The sequence below is a fragment of the Leptonychotes weddellii genome, chromosome 16 (genome assembly GCF_054177405.1).
Source record: "Leptonychotes weddellii isolate Sample4059 chromosome 16, ASM5417740v2, whole genome shotgun sequence".
Classification (NCBI taxonomy): Eukaryota; Metazoa; Chordata; class Mammalia; order Carnivora; family Phocidae; genus Leptonychotes; species Leptonychotes weddellii.
Window position 1 is genome coordinate 24,663,742 of NC_138384.1, and position 15,595 is coordinate 24,679,336.

At 52.7% G+C, this 15,595-nt stretch overlaps 1 protein-coding gene across 2 annotated transcripts in view; it reads right to left on the reverse strand.

The window, feature by feature from the left end:
• Window positions 1-6,517: 6,517 nt before the first annotated feature.
• The window catches only part of CCL22 (C-C motif chemokine ligand 22), a 46,078-nt gene continuing 37,000 nt past the window's right edge, over window positions 6,518-15,595 (reverse strand). The window contains exons 4-6 of one of the 2 annotated variants that reach the window (XM_081806535.1): window positions 12,575-12,675; window positions 10,744-10,867; window positions 6,518-8,205 (exon numbers count right to left, since the gene is read on the reverse strand). In XM_081806535.1, the coding sequence (XP_081662661.1) occupies window positions 8,121-8,205; window positions 10,744-10,867; window positions 12,575-12,644 (279 nt within the window). In that variant the 5' untranslated portion in view covers window positions 12,645-12,675 and the 3' untranslated portion in view covers window positions 6,518-8,120. The remainder of the gene's footprint in view (window positions 8,206-10,743; window positions 10,868-12,574; window positions 12,676-15,595) is intronic. The other variant, XM_081806536.1, reaches the window with a different exon arrangement.

The following is a 15,595-nucleotide window of genomic DNA, read 5'->3' on the forward strand; positions in this document are numbered from 1 at the left end:
GGAGGCTGGACCAGGCCTGAGAGCATTCAAAGGGCCTTCTCTCCCCCCATCTGCTGGGGCTACCCACCTCGGGAGCTGGCACCTGGGGCCCTAGCCCTAAGTGGGCCACGAAACAAAAGGGCAGGCTGGGGAGTGCTGGCTGCCGGCAAGCCAGGAGGGATTCAGGACCCTAGAGTCTGGCTCTGACAAGCTCTCCTTTGGTCTGGGAGAGGTATCTCTCCCACATCATGAAGGACCCCCAACCTTTCCCCCTTGAAGCCCCAGCTCCTGGGGGGACCTCATTCATCAGTGTATCTCCGAGCCCAGCATGGAGCCTGGCAAACAGTAGGGGCTTAGTCCAGTCAACGTTTGCTGGAAGACTGATCCAGCCCAATTTCATAGGGACAAATGGGGAAATTGAGGCCCAGAGAGGGGATGGGATCCCCCCAGGTCACTCAGAGAGCTAGGGTGGAGACCAGACTAGAGGCGCGCAAGGGCGTGTGCAGGTTAGGACACAGAAAAGAGCCCTGGCCTCCCTGCCTCCAGCTCCTCAATCTCTCCTTTCATCCTCCACACCCACGGCCAGCCCTGGCTCTGGCCCCTGCAAGGAACATCACAGCCACTGGCCTCACCCTGGGTCACTCGGTGGTCTCGGCTTGTCCTTGGCTCGGCAGGTGCCCTGGGGGAAGTCCTGCCTCTCTTGGGGGCCTCAGCTCCCTCTCTGCACAGGAGGGAGTTGGGCTCGCCCACTGGGGAGGGAGCTTCGCAGCTCTGACTTCCCCGCTCCTCGCTCCTTTCCAGGTGGGGCTGGGAGGACCAGGTGGGACCAGCCCGCTCCCACCAGCCTCGTAGAAACACCTGCAGGTGTTCTCCAGCACAGCCTTCCCTGAAGACAATGGCCACAGTCCCTGAGACTCTAGAAGACTCCAGCAGTCGCCTAGCCCAGCCTGGTGCCCGAGTTAACCATGAACCCACCACTCCCATCTAGGTGTCTCTGGCAACTAGCCAGCCGGAAACCAGTGTGTCTGTGAGCCACACAGACACGTGCTATGGAGCCAGCTGGTTTAGGCTGGGCTGGGCAGAGAGGTCTCAGCTCCCAAGGCCAGAGGCTCCCCCTCCCACCCAGCACAGTAGGGGGCTGGGGCACTGAGGTGGGAGGCTGGACACTCCTTCTCGATGGGGAGAAGCACCCGTGGCATGGACCAGTTGCATTCAGCCTCAGAGAATCCGGCCCAGTCCATGCAGATAGAAAGCAGGTGACCTTCACATTTCCGTTGTCCAGCCCCTTCATCTTATGACTGGGAAAACTGAGGCCCAGAGAGGGACAAGGTGTGATAACACCTGCAGTCCAAGGTTCTTTCTGCTCTGCCCATGGAGGTAGGAGCAGATGAAGGAGGGGGCAGATGGAGGGAGAGAAAGAAGAGAGGGAGGAAGGGAAGGGAAGGGGAGCAGGGGGAGAAGAAGGGGCAAGGGACGAAAGGGGCTGGGGAGGGGAAGGCGTGTGGGGAAGAGAAGGAGAGGCAAGGGACAAGTCCTGGGAAGCCCCACACTTCATAAAGACCAAGAGCCAGGTTGGGCAGGGATTTGGAGGGTTAAGATCCTTGTTCCCCTGGCCCCAGACTTTGCTCCAAAGAAGTATTTAGGAAGCAGGGGCTTTGGAATCCCATGGTCCCAGCTCTGGCACTACTGTGTGATCTTCGGCAGCTTCCCTACCTCTCTGAGGGCACACTTACTCCGAGACAGGCACTGTTTTAAGTGCGTTGTGTGATTAACTTGGGTCACCAGGGCCCGGCGTGTGAGCAAAACACCACTATCGTGGTCCGTTTTATGGATGGGGAAACTGAGGAATGCAAGAGGGAGTTGGGCTCCTCCTGATGATCACCAGCCAAGAAGTAGGGGAGCCGGGTTTGCCCCAGCCCCCTGGCCTTGGAGTCTGAGCTCATGACCAGTAGGCTACACCACCTCCCTCCATCCCCACTGTGAGGACAGCTGAGAATTAAGTGACGTGACGCCCAGAAGGTGTCAAAACACAAAGTACAGCTCTGCTTTTCCTTGCTCAGCCCTTGGGGACATCCCCTACCCTCTTTCCGGCCCAGCTCCTCCCCCCACAAAATCGGAATGGTCAGCCCCACCTATCTTACCCAGGCGTTAAGGACTGAGTTTAGATGACTCAGTTTGGACACAGTAACTAGGCTTTCAGGTCAGCCAATCAGGCAAACGTGATCCCACCACTTAGAAGAATCACCTTTGGCAAGTTACTTAACCTCTCTGAGCCTCAGCTTCCCCATCTGTAGAATGGGATGCTAATAGCCACTTCACCAACTCACTCACTGGGGGAGGTCATAAAACGAAGGACTTTCGCAGTGCCTTGCATGCAGGAGCCATTGGGGTTTGCTGGTAAGCCCTGGTGTGTGCCTGGCACCGTGGTGGGACCGGGGACCCAGAGGCAAGTACGCCAGGTTCTTGCTCCAAGGAGCCCCAGCTCAATAGGAGAGAGAAGTCCTACCAGAGACTCTAAGGCTGTGGGCCTGGGAGAGGGAGAGAGGCCTTTATTCTTGTCCAGGAATCAAGGAAAGCACGAGTGAAAGACGATGTTTCGATCAGAAGAGGGGCAGACTTTTGCTTTGTTTCTTTTCCGCTATTGTTTTGAAGATTCTAAACTGAGGTATCTGGGTGGCTCAGTCAGTTAAGCGTCCAACTCTTGATTTTGGCTCAGGTCATGATCTCAGGGTCCTGAAATCGAGCCCCCCTGTCGGACTCCAAGCTGGGCATGGAGCCTGCTTGAGATTCTCTCTCTCTTTCTCCCTCTGCCCCTCCCACCTCCCTGCTGATGCACACAGCCTCTCTCAAAAAAAACTAAAAAATAAAAATAAATTTTAAAACATGATAAACAATAAAGAAGAAGGAGTGAAACAAAGACTTTTCATATCCTAAATTCAATGATTAGCATTTTCCCATACTGGCTTCATTTTTTTTTTTTTTTTTTTGCCAAGCCATTTCAAAGTAAATTATGGATGTCTGAAACTTTGCCCCTAAAGCCTTCAGCATGCATCTCCATAGTATAAAGACGCACTATCTTACATAAATATACTATTATCCCACCTACCAAAATTAACAATAATTCCTATATGTCATGTAACATCCAGTTAATAATTAAATTTCTCCATTGTCCCCAAGATGTATTTTATAGCTTCACCTTCCTTTCTCTTTCCTTCTTTGCCCCTTCCTCCTTCCCTTCCTTCCCTCCTTCTCTCTTACTTTTACTTTTTGAACCAGGATCCAATCTAGGTTTATGCCTTGCAGATGACATTTCTTTTTAGTCTACAACAGACCCCCTGCTCGTTTTTCAAGGCATTGACTTGCTGAAGAGTTTCAAGACTGTTGTCTTTTTTTTTTTGCCCAAGGTTTATTGAAGATAATACAGCACAGCAAAAGAGGTCTAACTCATAGGAAAAGACTGTTGTCTTATACACTGTTCCCATTCTTAATTTATCTAAATGGTTTCCTTGTGATGTCATCTAATTCATTCCCTTAACTTATGCTCTTCCTGTAAACCGGAGTTAGAACTACAGACTCGATTCGATCCCGGCTACATATACTTGGCAAGAATCTGGCATGAGTCATACTGTGTACTTCACGGAGCGGCTTACATCCACCACGGCACAGGCTGTCCCACGGCTCGTGGTGGGTTGACGGGCCGAACCAACCCCAGATCTCTGGCTGGAGAAGTGTCAGCCCCTTTGTGATTTGTAAGTAACCCGCCCTGTGCCCACGGGCCGGACTTTGCCATACTATTCCAGGCAGAGGGCAAACCTAACCAAGGCAGAAAGGGAATGGGGAAGGGTCCCGTGCCACTGGCTCTGAGGAAGGCGTGGGCAGGGAGGCCGCCATGGGACACCTGGAAGCTGGAGTGAGGAACGAGAGTCCTGTTCAGGGGCAGAGCGGGGCTGGGGAGCTTCTGAGCTGAGGAATAATTAGAGCAACAGTTGGAACAGCCCTGGGCAGCAGGACAAAGGGTTTCCTCGGGCAGTTAGTGGACAGGAGGGGTTGGGGCATCTCTGCCCACACCTTTCTCAGGCCATCTGTCAGCCTGCCTGGGTGCTCCAGGGAGCAGGCAAGCTTGCATATTCCTGTGGGACGCGAGGGACTCCCCTAGCCCCCAAAGCAGAACAGAAACAGCTGTGGGGAGCAGGGCGGGGCCCCCGGGACACTCCGGTGGGGTCCCAGGATGGTAGGAGGGCCACCTCCAGGGCCCCTGGGGGACGATCCTGCCTAATTCTACCCCGCCTCACCCCACTCTGCTCAGCTCACCTCTTTGGGTCCATAAGAAGAGCCACTCACATGTACTTGGCCCTTCGCCCCGTCTGGCCCCGTGCCTGGCCACACCCTCTTTTATACTGTGGTAAAATATCTGTATCGTGAAATTTACTTTTTAACCACTTCTAAGTGTTCCGTTCAGTGACATTAAGTACATTCACAGCGTCATGCAACCATCACCGTCATCCATCTTTAGAACTTTTTTATCTTGCCAAACTCAACTGCGGGACCCATCAAACAATTAACTCCCTCTTCCTCCTTCCCCCCAGCCCCCGGCAACCACCAGTCTACGTTCTGTCTGAGTTTCACTACTCTAGGAATCAGACAGTATTTGTCCATCTGTGACTGGCTTATTTCACTTATCATGATGTCCTCAAGGTTCATCCATGTTGTCCAGCACTTCTCTCCTTTTCAAGGCTGAATAATATTCCATTGTGTGTGTGCACCATATTTTGCTTCTCCACTCACCAGTCAGACACGTGGGCTGTTTGGTTATTGTAGAGAATGCTGCTATGAACGTGGATGTACAAATATCTCGTCAAGTCCCAGCTTTCAATTCTTTTGTGTATATCCCCAGAAGTGAGATTCCTGGCTCATACAGTAATTCCACGTTTAATTTTTTGAGGAAGCGCCCTCCTGTTTTCCACGGTGACTGCTCCATTTTACATTCTCACCACCAATGCATAAAGGTTGCCATCTCTCCAAACCCTCACCGATCTTGTCTTTTTTTTTTCTTTTAAGATTTTATTTTTAAGTAATCTCTACACCCAACGTGGGGCTTGAACTTACAGCCGAGATCAAGAGTCATGCTCCTGAAACCAATTCATTGAATTTAAATAAAAATAAATAAATTTTTAAAAAAGAGTCATGCTCTATTGTCTTTTTTATAGTAGCCATCCTAATGGGTGTGAAGTATTATCTCCTTGTGGTTTTGATTTGCATTTTCTTGATGATGAGGGATGCTGAGCATCTTTGCATGTGCTTGTTGACCATTTGAATATCTTCTTCAGAGAAATACATATTCAAGCCTTTGCCCATTTTGTTATTAGGCTGTCTGTACCTTCTTATCTCCTTGGATTCTCACAACCTCGTGCACTGATATCTGCTTTTATTGCCCTCTGATCACAGAGGGAGAGATTGAGGCTCACAGGAACCAAGCAGCTTGCCCCTGACACCAGTCAGTGAGAGTTCCTGGAATTGTCTGAATCCATGACACGTGCCCTTCCCGATGCTTGTCCCTGCCTCCCAGACTAGTGCTCTTGGTGTCTGAAGCCGCTGCCCTGGATATCCCACCGTGAGAGCCAGATCTAAAGGGGAGCAAAGACCACCAGTGCCAAGATGTCTGCGGAGCGATGTTTAAACTGACATAATAAAGATGTCCCAAGGACGGAGGAGTCCTTTTCTGTTGTTCTGGCAGAATGACTTATGTCTAGAACTCCAGGAAAGTGGGCCCATGTGAGAGTCCAGAGGAGTCAGCACCACATGAACTAGACACTCCCCATACTCTCTCCCTCCTCCTCCGAGACACACAGCTTGGCTGTACTTCCCGGCATCCCTTGTGGTCAGGGTGGCCACGTGACTGAGCTCTGCCAACGGCAGGTGGGCAGAAGCCAGGAGCCCCCTTCCTGGCCTGGCTCCCACCAGCCTCATTTTCCTGTAGAGGAGTCCAGGTCCTGGAGGAGGGCAGGACCAAGAGAAGGAAGGAGGCTGGATCCTTGAATGGCCACGTGGAAGGTCACCCACAGACCAGGATCGGATGTCACAGGAGAAGAAAAAAGCTTGTGTGGAATCGAGCCACTGAGATTTTGGAGCTGTCTGTTGCAGGAAGCAACCTTTCCTGACTAATACACTCTCCTCCTCTGCGTTGACGCTTGAAGGGGGAAGGTTGAGGTTGGGTTATTGAATCAGTGACTGACTAAATGAATGAATATGTTGCCTGAAGCTCTAGACTTGGGGACTGAATGAGTGAGTTCATCAGATCCTCCTGACAAGCGGTTCAGCAGCGGCCAGGCCTGGCAGACAAATGTCTGGGGTTTCGCAGTGGCGCAGCTGCTCCCCAGGTCCTCATGTCTAGTCCTGTCTCCCACCGCCTCACAGGCTGACCTTGGGCAGGCCAGCTCACATGTCAATAACGTCAAGGGCTTCCCCATTGGGAGAGAGGGGGCGACGGTGTCCCCTGCCCCACCTTACCGGGACAGCAGATGCCAAGGAAGCAAGCAGACACTGTTGTAGAGGATTTATTTTTTCAGAAGGCCTGAGTGACAAGGGCAGGACAGGAGAGGAGGGGAAATCCCAGGATGCTGGAGGGCCCCATGCACGGGCAGTGGGCAGGTTAGCACTCCAGGGAGGAGTTTTATTCCCCATGTCTTGGACCTAAGCCCCACAGCCACCCCATAAGATGGGTATTCCCATTCTCAAGTGAGGCTCCAAGAGGTTCAATGGTCTCAGAATCCCAGAGCAACGACCACCCTGCTGCACCCCGGGCCCCCTCAGAAAGAAACAAGCACTTATAAAGTTTATTTCTTTTGCCTGGTGAACCTACGGTCCCCAAGGAAGTGCAGATAAGCCCCAAATCCCAGTCCTTATGCTGACCCCTTCCACCTGAGAACAATCTTCACCCAAGGCTCTTTCATTTAACTATGCCCCGCACACTCCCAGGGCCAGAAAAGCTCCGCCTTGTCCCCCTCCCGCACAGTTCCTAAAGTTCTTCCATTCATCCACTTGGCCTCTTAAGCATTTGCTCTCTTTTCTTATAAAAATACAGCTAGAGCTTGTTAATACTGACAAGCAAAGGGTAGTCATTCACACCATAGCGAAAGTTTGGTTACTGTTATTTGGGAAAAGAGAAAGGGAAAGTGGGGGACTCTGAAGAGGTCAAGCCTGGGTGTTGGAGGTTGGAGGAGCAGTCAAGACCAGAGGGAAATAAGAAAAGTAAAGAGGTGACACATAAAAGTAAAATGGGGAAGTAAGGTGAATCTGGGCAAATTTGAGGCTTCACAATTGACCCAGCTGGCTGCTTTCTAGATGAACTTGAGTCTCTGTATTGATGTGTGAGGGTCTTTGTGGGGTGGGAGCTGGGAGAGGAACATTACTTTTATTGATTCAGCCTCTAGCCATTCATTGAGCCCTGATTCTGAGCCAGGCCCTGTGCTCTGGGCTCTGTGTTAGAGGCCACGAGACAAAGTAACTCCAGCGTGGGACCTTGGTCCAACCACTGGGGCTGAAGGGCAAGCCCCCAAGTCCTGAGAATTCTGGGCAAACTGTGACTGGGGCTGTTAAGAGAGGGCAGAGGGTCAGGGGACATCTGAAAAATAAAACTCAATTGCTTGCTGCTTGGGTTGTGCAATGCCTTGGAGGGCCGGGAGGGTTGGACACACACAGGTGATGGAGAGATATTCTGGGCATCAGGAGCAGCCTGGAGAAAGACCTGGAAGTGGATGTGTACGGCATGAGTTTGGAAAACAGGGAGCTGGAGTCCAATATGCGTGAAGGGAAGTGAGGCAGGGCTGGAGGCAGGGGTGCCAGGCTCCCGAGCTTTCACCTCAGCCTGGGGCAAAAATGGGGAGCCATGGGAGGGTTTTGAGCCAGGGAGTGACTGAGCAGGACTGTGGCCTCTCTGGCTATGGTCAGGCAGAGGACGGTTTGGAAGGATAAGAGGGGAGATGAGTGAGAGTGTGGAGGCTCGTCTGAGGGTGACAGCTTCAGGGACAGAGATAAAAGATGGCGGAGGGATTCGTTGGCCCAGGCTTGTGCTGGCGGGCAGCTGTAATGGCCAGGAGGCGGGGTTCTGTGAGCCCTTCTGGACGAGCCAAGCCCATGAGTCCTCATGAGTCCAGTTTCTGGAGAATCTTCTTCACCCAGGGCATTCTGGGGTCAGCACAGATCTCCCGGTCCTTGACAGTTAGGAAGCTGGAAGGAGGAGAGAATGAGGGAGCCTTAGCATGTGGCAAGATTGCCACAGCCCTTCTCTGGAAGCTTAGCATTTATGAGTCACTTACTGTGTGCAGAAATGCCCACCATACAGTCACTTAGCATGTATGAGGCCCCTGCTGTATGTAAACACACTTCTTCAGGGGGAGAGGGGGAGAAGAGCGGCTAGGACTTACTTCCTGGACTCTCAGTCCCTCAGCCCCAGGCTTGAGTGCCAGGTCAGGCCAGGGAATAGAGTGCCCAGGAGTCTCAGGACCATTGCTGACATTGCCTTGGGGGAGAGAATATTGGGTAGGAGCCAAGAGCATGAATTTGGAGCCAGCTCATCTGGGTTAAAATCCTAGCTCTGACATTGCTAGCAAGTCCCTTAGTTTCCACATCTGTAAAATGGGAATGATAATCATGGTCCAACCTCATAGGATTTGAATGAAGATTAAATGAGTTAATACAAACTGACGTGCTCAGAGCAGCTCCCAGCAGAGAGTAAGGGCTCTGTAACTGCGCCAGGAGCTGGTCCGAACTCTTAACAATGATTTTCTTAATAAATCCTATGACGCCCTATTAGTCTACCCTTTTCATAGGTGAGGAAAGTAAGGCCCAAGGGGGTAAAGCAGCTTGCCCGAGTGCCAGAGCTGGTACGATCTGATTTGCTGTGCCCCCAGGAGCCCAAAGCACAGAGAAGAGAGGTAGGCACTGACCCAAGATCACACAGCAATCATGGGCTAAGTCTCCCACCCTTGCCCAAGGTGTGGTAAGTAGCAGGCCAGGCCCTTGGGGCACTCTGCCTCAGCCCTTGTTGGAAGAAATGGACTTAAAGCTGGCTGGAAGTCAGGGACATCCCCACAGCTCTACGCCCTTCCTGCCTCTCAAGAGCCTGTCCATGGGGCCTGGAAGCTCCAGGCTCCCCTTACTCCCCTGACCTGCCCCCACCCCACGGACAACCAATGAACAGAAAGAACAAAGAAGGCGGCAATGTTGATCTTGGCCACGTGGGCAGCCTGCCCGGCTGCACCAGGCAAGACTCAGCCCCTCTCTGAACCTCAGTCTCCCCATTTGTCAAGACACATTCTCTCTAGAGTTCCTTCTGGCTCTAAATCCAATAATCACGTGTGCTGTCTTTTACCAAGCATCTATTATATGCCAGGCACCAAGCATTACACCTTCCACTTACTATTACCGTGTCCTGCACTGCTCAAGAGGTCCCATAACCTCTCTGTGCCCCTTGCCTCACCTGGCAAAAGGGGATCAGAACAATACAAACAACGTAGGGTTGTTTCAAGGATTAAATGAGTTCCAATTGATAAAGTGCTTAAACAGTGCCTAGCATTTAGCAAGCACTCTTTACAGATTTGATAAATAAAAATAAATGAAGGAAGGGTGCCTGCATGCTCAGTGGGCGGAGCGTGCGACTCTTGATCTCGGGTTTGTGAGTTCGAGCCCCACTTTGGGTGTAGAGATTACTTAAAAGTCAAATCCTTAAAAAAAAAAGAAAAAGCCAAATCCTTAGAAATAGATAGATAGATAGATAGATGTGATCACTCCTGTTATACTGATGGGGAAACTGAGGCTCAGCGTCGAAGCGACACAAACCCACTTCAGCCCTCTTTGTTATTCACCCACACACCCCTGTGAGGGATGGAAGATGAATATGGAGGAGGAAGATGAAAAAATGATGGAGCCTCAAAGGGGGTCATGAGGCCCCAGGCCCAGACACCCCGCTGAGCAGGTTGGCAGGCAGCAGTCTGGAGGGGCGGCCCCAAGGACAGGCCACGTCACCCGGCCAGTGGCAGTCGCCACCTCGGGCTCCAGGCCAAGGAAAAGGAAGCAAAGACATGGAGAGAAAGAGGCAAAAGAGAACAAGAACCACAGGCGAAAGCCCTGAACGGAGATCCAGGAGTCCCGGTTCCAGCGGGGGCAGCCTTGAGCAAATCACTCCCCCCCCGCCCCACACCCCGCACCTGTTTCTCCATCTGCAAAATGCAAATGATCACGCTCCTCGTAGGAAGGCTGTGAGGGTGACCCGAATTCACACAGGAATGCTCAGAACCGCGCCTGGCCGTCTGGCCATGGGATACACTCTCTGTCAGCTCAGTACTCTTTGGGGAAGAATGGGCTGCCTCGAATAACTCCCAGGGAGCTGGGGAGGATTCCAGATGCTTCTGATGGGAGCATCGCTGCTGACTCAGAGGCTCTGGGCACGCCGCCCGCACCCTGCTCCCGGCGCTAACAGCTCCGCACTGCCCACGCACACACTCTATCGTGTATACGGACAGCCGGCGCCCGGCTCATTCAGCTCCGCAGTCTCGGCACCCAGTAGGCGCCCCATTATATTTGTTGAATGACCACACGACTTCTTTTCTTGGTACACCCAAGCCTGGGCTGAGCCGTTTCAACGATGGAGGCCAGTTGCACTCCTCCCATCCCTGGGTCTGCCCCCCGACCTGCTCGCAGGCCCTCCTGGGCCAAACCTGGCAGGCTCTCCAAGGCCAGGCCCTGCCTCCCCAGCTCCATACTCACACCACGCCAGGCCTCCGGCACGAGTCTGAGGTCCAGTAGAAAAACTTCAGCATGCGCAGGGGCAGAGGGTGACGGAAGTAGTCCTGGCAACAGATACTGTCTTCCACGTTGGCGCCAAAGGGACCTGGAGGAGGAGAGTGCTCAGAAGACTCACAAGCTGGACACAGGCAGGTCACCCTTGGCCCCGACCTCTGAGCCAGCACTTCTATTCTCATGTGGAAGGTTGGTGTCCCGAGGACTCTGACCCTCAGAGTCCCCAGGCTCAGGGTCTCTGAGGAGCACGAAGGGCCCAGTCTGGGTTGGGGGCGGGGGAAGTGGTCAGCTCCAGGGAAAGGGACTCACAGCAACTGAGAATCAGCGAAGCCCTAGGCTTCTAGGTGGGACCCGGGACTGCACAGGAAGGAGCCCCAGCCATTCAAGGTTACGCACGTGCACGGGCACCATCAGCCTCCCCTGGGAGCTTGTCAGAAATGCTTGGCGCCCAGCCCCAGCCTAATCCCACTTCGGAGCTACTGGATCCAGACTCCAGGGGTGGGAGGGCTGGGGGTTTGCACCTTCAAGCCCCAGCCCTGCGGAGTCAGATGTGCATTTTGATGAGTGCCCAGGCAATCACAGAAGTCGGCTTCAGCTCACACCCACTCCCAACTTCGCGGTGCACGTGGGGAGGCTGAGGTTCAAGGAGGAGGATGTCTGGCCCAGGGTCACACAGCATGACTCTGGAGAGTCAGGATAAGGGCTCAGGCAGAGTCCAGTCGTGCAGACCTGGGTTCGAGTCCTGCTCTGCCCCGAGTCACCAGGCCACCCTGGGCAAGTTTCTTTTTTTTTTTTAAAGATTTTATTTATTTATTTGAGAGAGAGAATGAGAGAGAGCACATGAGAGGGGGGAGGGTCAGAGGGAGAAGCAGACTCCCTGCCGAGCAGGGAGCCCAATGCGGGACTCGATCCAGGGACTCCAGGATCATGACCTGAGCCGAAGGCAGTCGCTTAACCAACTGAGCCACCCAGGCGCCCCCTGGGCAAGTTTCTTAACGTCTCTGAGGCCCACTTGTCTCCTCCGACCAAAGGGGTGATAATAGTACCAAACCAATGGGGTCTTTAAGGCAGGAAAAGCTCCCAGGAACCCCCAAACCTGAGTAATTATTGTTCCTAGCTGCCTCTCTCCCAGTCCAGTGCTTGTGCCCTGACCCAACACCAGAGAAGTTAGGGACTCAGTGTTGAGGGCAGGCTCTAGAGCAAACATGAGGTGTCGGGGGCGGGCAGGACCAGCTTTCCAAGAGAATATCCCTTACCCCAGCTCTTGCCTTTTTTTTTTTCTTTTTTAAGATTTTATTTTTTTATTTGACAGAGAGAAACAGCGAAAGAGGGAATACAAGAGGGGCAATGGGAAAGGGGGAAGCAGGCTTCCCGCTGAGCAGGGAGCCCAATGCGGGGCTTGATCCCAAGACCCTGGGACCATGACCCGAGCCGAAGGCAGATGCTTAACGACTGAGCCACCCAGGCACCCCCCAGCTCCTGCCCTTTCCCATCCCAGATGGGCCCCTTTGGTGGCTCCTTCTCCATACCCCAAGGGTCCTATGCTTGAGTTCTCTGGAGTAGAGGACCCCAGGCCATGCCCCTACCAGCTGAGACAGATACTAGACTACAAGCCTTCGAGACTACCCATTTCACAGATGTGTAAACTTAGGCCCAGGGAAGCACTGTGACTAGCCCAGAGCTAGTAGCAAACTGGGGTCATCTGCTCTCAGTCCGGTGCTCTTTCTGCTTCATGAGGAAGATACCGCAGTGTCTGACCCTGGCCTCCGCAGGGAGCCCTCCCTCTTCGCAGCCTTACCTGCCTCAGTTGCTTGTGTCAGAGCAAGAAAGACAAGGGCAGCCAGGAGCGGAGTCTTCAGGCTGGCCATGCTCTTGTCCTTTGTGTCCCAGCCCAGGTGTCTGTAATCACCAGATGACAGGAAGGTCTGGTATTTAAACACTTGTTACACCCACAAGCCTCAGACGCTCTTAGTCACTGGTGGGTTCAGAATCTCTGACATTCACATTATGAAAGAAGAACTCCCGCTTCCTCCAAATAAAAGGAAATTCTCTGTGGCTGGGAACAGCTCAGAGGGGACCCCCACCCTGCCCTCCCCTCTGAGTCTCAAGAGACTTGTAAAATCCCCCATGAGCTGGGCTTCTTAGAGGCCTGTGCTCCCCAGGGTCCACGGACTGGACAGCCTTCACCATGTCACTGGATGTCTCTGGGAATCAGTTTGCCCGTCTGGAAATGGGGGAGATGGTTTCACAGCCCTACCTATTTACCTCAGTGGTTGTTCGTAAGGCAGTGAGGATGTGGGCAGGGGCTGACCAGTCCTAAACCCTCACCTTGTAGCCTTGATGATCTTCACCCCTGATCTCTCTTCAAAAGGAGAGGCCTGAGAACCCATTGGGCTGGTTTCTGTGCCCCCTACCAGCATCTTCTACCGCTTCTCACAAAATCCCAACTTGGGCCAATGCATGATCCCCTCAACAGTTTCAAAGAGCTTCCACACATTTCCCTCCTGCCTGTTCTTCCTTCCCAGCTGTCTCCAGTCTCTTCTTCATCCACCCCCTTCTCGATCTCTCACCATATCCACTTCCTATATTTCTCTTGGATCTGTCTCTTGGATATGTCCCCTCCTTCCCATGCCCATGGTCCCTGCCCAGTCCAGGCCCCTCCACCCTGGGCTCCGACGCTGGCCGTCAGTTCTCTCTCTCCACAAACAGCAGCCAGTGTGGCCCACGTTCAAAGCTGCACGGGCCTTTCTCTTGCTTCAAAACCCTGCCGTGGTCCTTTGACCTGAGGGCAGAGCCCAAGCTCCTAACTGTGGTCTTCAAGGCCCCCTGCCCAGACATGCTCCCTCCCACACTGATCTCCCTCCTCTGAGGGGTCACGCCACACTCCTCACACTTCCTCAAAGAGCTTGGCCATCCATGCTCTTTCTACTTCTCTACCGCATAAGCTCCTACTCATGCACAAGAGCCATTTGAAATGTCACCTTCTAGGTAAGCACACCCCTTCATGACTTGAAAGTTCTGTGGGGTGACCTAGAACATGGCCCTGAGCAAACTATGTCAAGTTTTCTCTTTCTCAGACCCCTTCCTAGAAGCGAAGCTCCACACTCTTGGAAGACAAGGGTCTGCTTATATCTGTCTTGGCATTTCCAGCATCTACCAAGAGTGGGGTACACAGTGGGTGGTCAGAACACATCCAATGAAGGAGGAAACTGAGGCTCAGAGAATAAGAGGACTTGTCCAAGGTCACACAGCCGGTAAGTGACTGAGCCAGCCTAGAAATTCAGGACTCAGCCCTCCATTTGCAAAGGGTCCCATCCATCCATTTATTCATTCATTCAACAAATATTTATTGAGCCCTGTGGTAGACAAAATAACGGTCCTCCCAACATGTCTTAATTCCCGAAATCTGTGAATATATGACCTTACATGGTAACAAGGACTTTGCAGATGTGTTTAAGTTAAAGATTGTAAAATAGGGGGCGCCTGGGTGGCTCAGTTGGTTAAGCGACTGCCTTCGGCTCAGGTCATGATCCTGGAGTCCCTGGATCGAGTCCCGCATCGGGCTCCCTGCTCGGCAGGGAGTCTGCTTCTCCCTCTGACCCTCCCCCCTCTCATGTGCTTGCTCTCTCTCATTCTCTCTCTCTCAAATAGATAAATAAATAAATAAATAAAAAAGATTGTAAAATAGGGAGGTTGTCTGGATTCTCCAGGTGGGCCCAACGGCCTCACGGAGTCATTGTAAGAGTGAGTCAGACTCAGAGGAGGAGACGGAATGACGGAAGCAGAAGTCTGGGAGATGCAGGACCATGAGCCTGGGAATGCAGATAGCCTCTGGAAGCTGGAAAAGGCAAGGAAACAAATTCTCCTCTGGAGCTTCCAGAAGGAACATAGCCCTGTTGACACCTCGATTTCAGCCTACTGAAACCGACTGAGGGCATCTGACTTCCTGAACTGGGTTTGTGTTGCTCAAAGCCACTATATTCATGGTCATCTGTCATAGCAGTAAGAGGAAACTAATACGAGCCCCCGTCATGTGCCAGGATCTGGGACATGGCAGTGAACACATCCCTGCTAGCGTAGATTTTACCCTGGAGGCTCACGATAAAGAGGCAAATACCAAACAGGGTAATATCGGGCCATCGTGAGTGCCGTGAAGAAAATCGAACAGAGGAAAAGAGACAGTGATGATTGGGGAGCAGTTTTGGGTGGTCAGTAAAGGCCTCTATGAGGAGGTGACATTCAAGCTGAAATGCACAAGATACCAAGAAGCTTGCTAGGGAAGAAAAGGCAAGTGCAAAGGACCTCGCAGGGCAAGGGGCGCCTGGGTGGCTTAGTCAGTTGAGTGTCTGCCTCTTGATTTCAGCTCAAGTCATGATCTCATGGGTCGTGAGATCGAGCCCTGCGTCGGGCTCAGTGCTCAGCACAGAGTCTGCTTGAGGATCCTCTCTCTCCCTCTCCCTTTGCCCCTCTCCCTGCTTGCATGCTCGTGCTCTCTCTCTCTCAAATAAATAAATACATCTAAAAAGCCCTGACAGGAAGAGAGGGCTGAGCACCTGGGGCAGAGCGGGTGGGGGAGCAGGAGGTGGCCAGGGGGTTCCTGTGAACCTCCCGATGGAGAGTCATTAGAAGTACACAGCATCACCTGGGAAGACCTCGTGTCAGAGGGCGTTACCCAAGGCCAGAAGGACAGACACTGTATGATTCCACTTCTATGAGGTTCCGAGTCGTCAAATTCATAGAGACAGACAGTAGAATGATGGTTGCCAGGGCCTGGAGGGAGGAGGGAATGGTTAGGGTTTAATGAGCCCAGAGGTTCAGT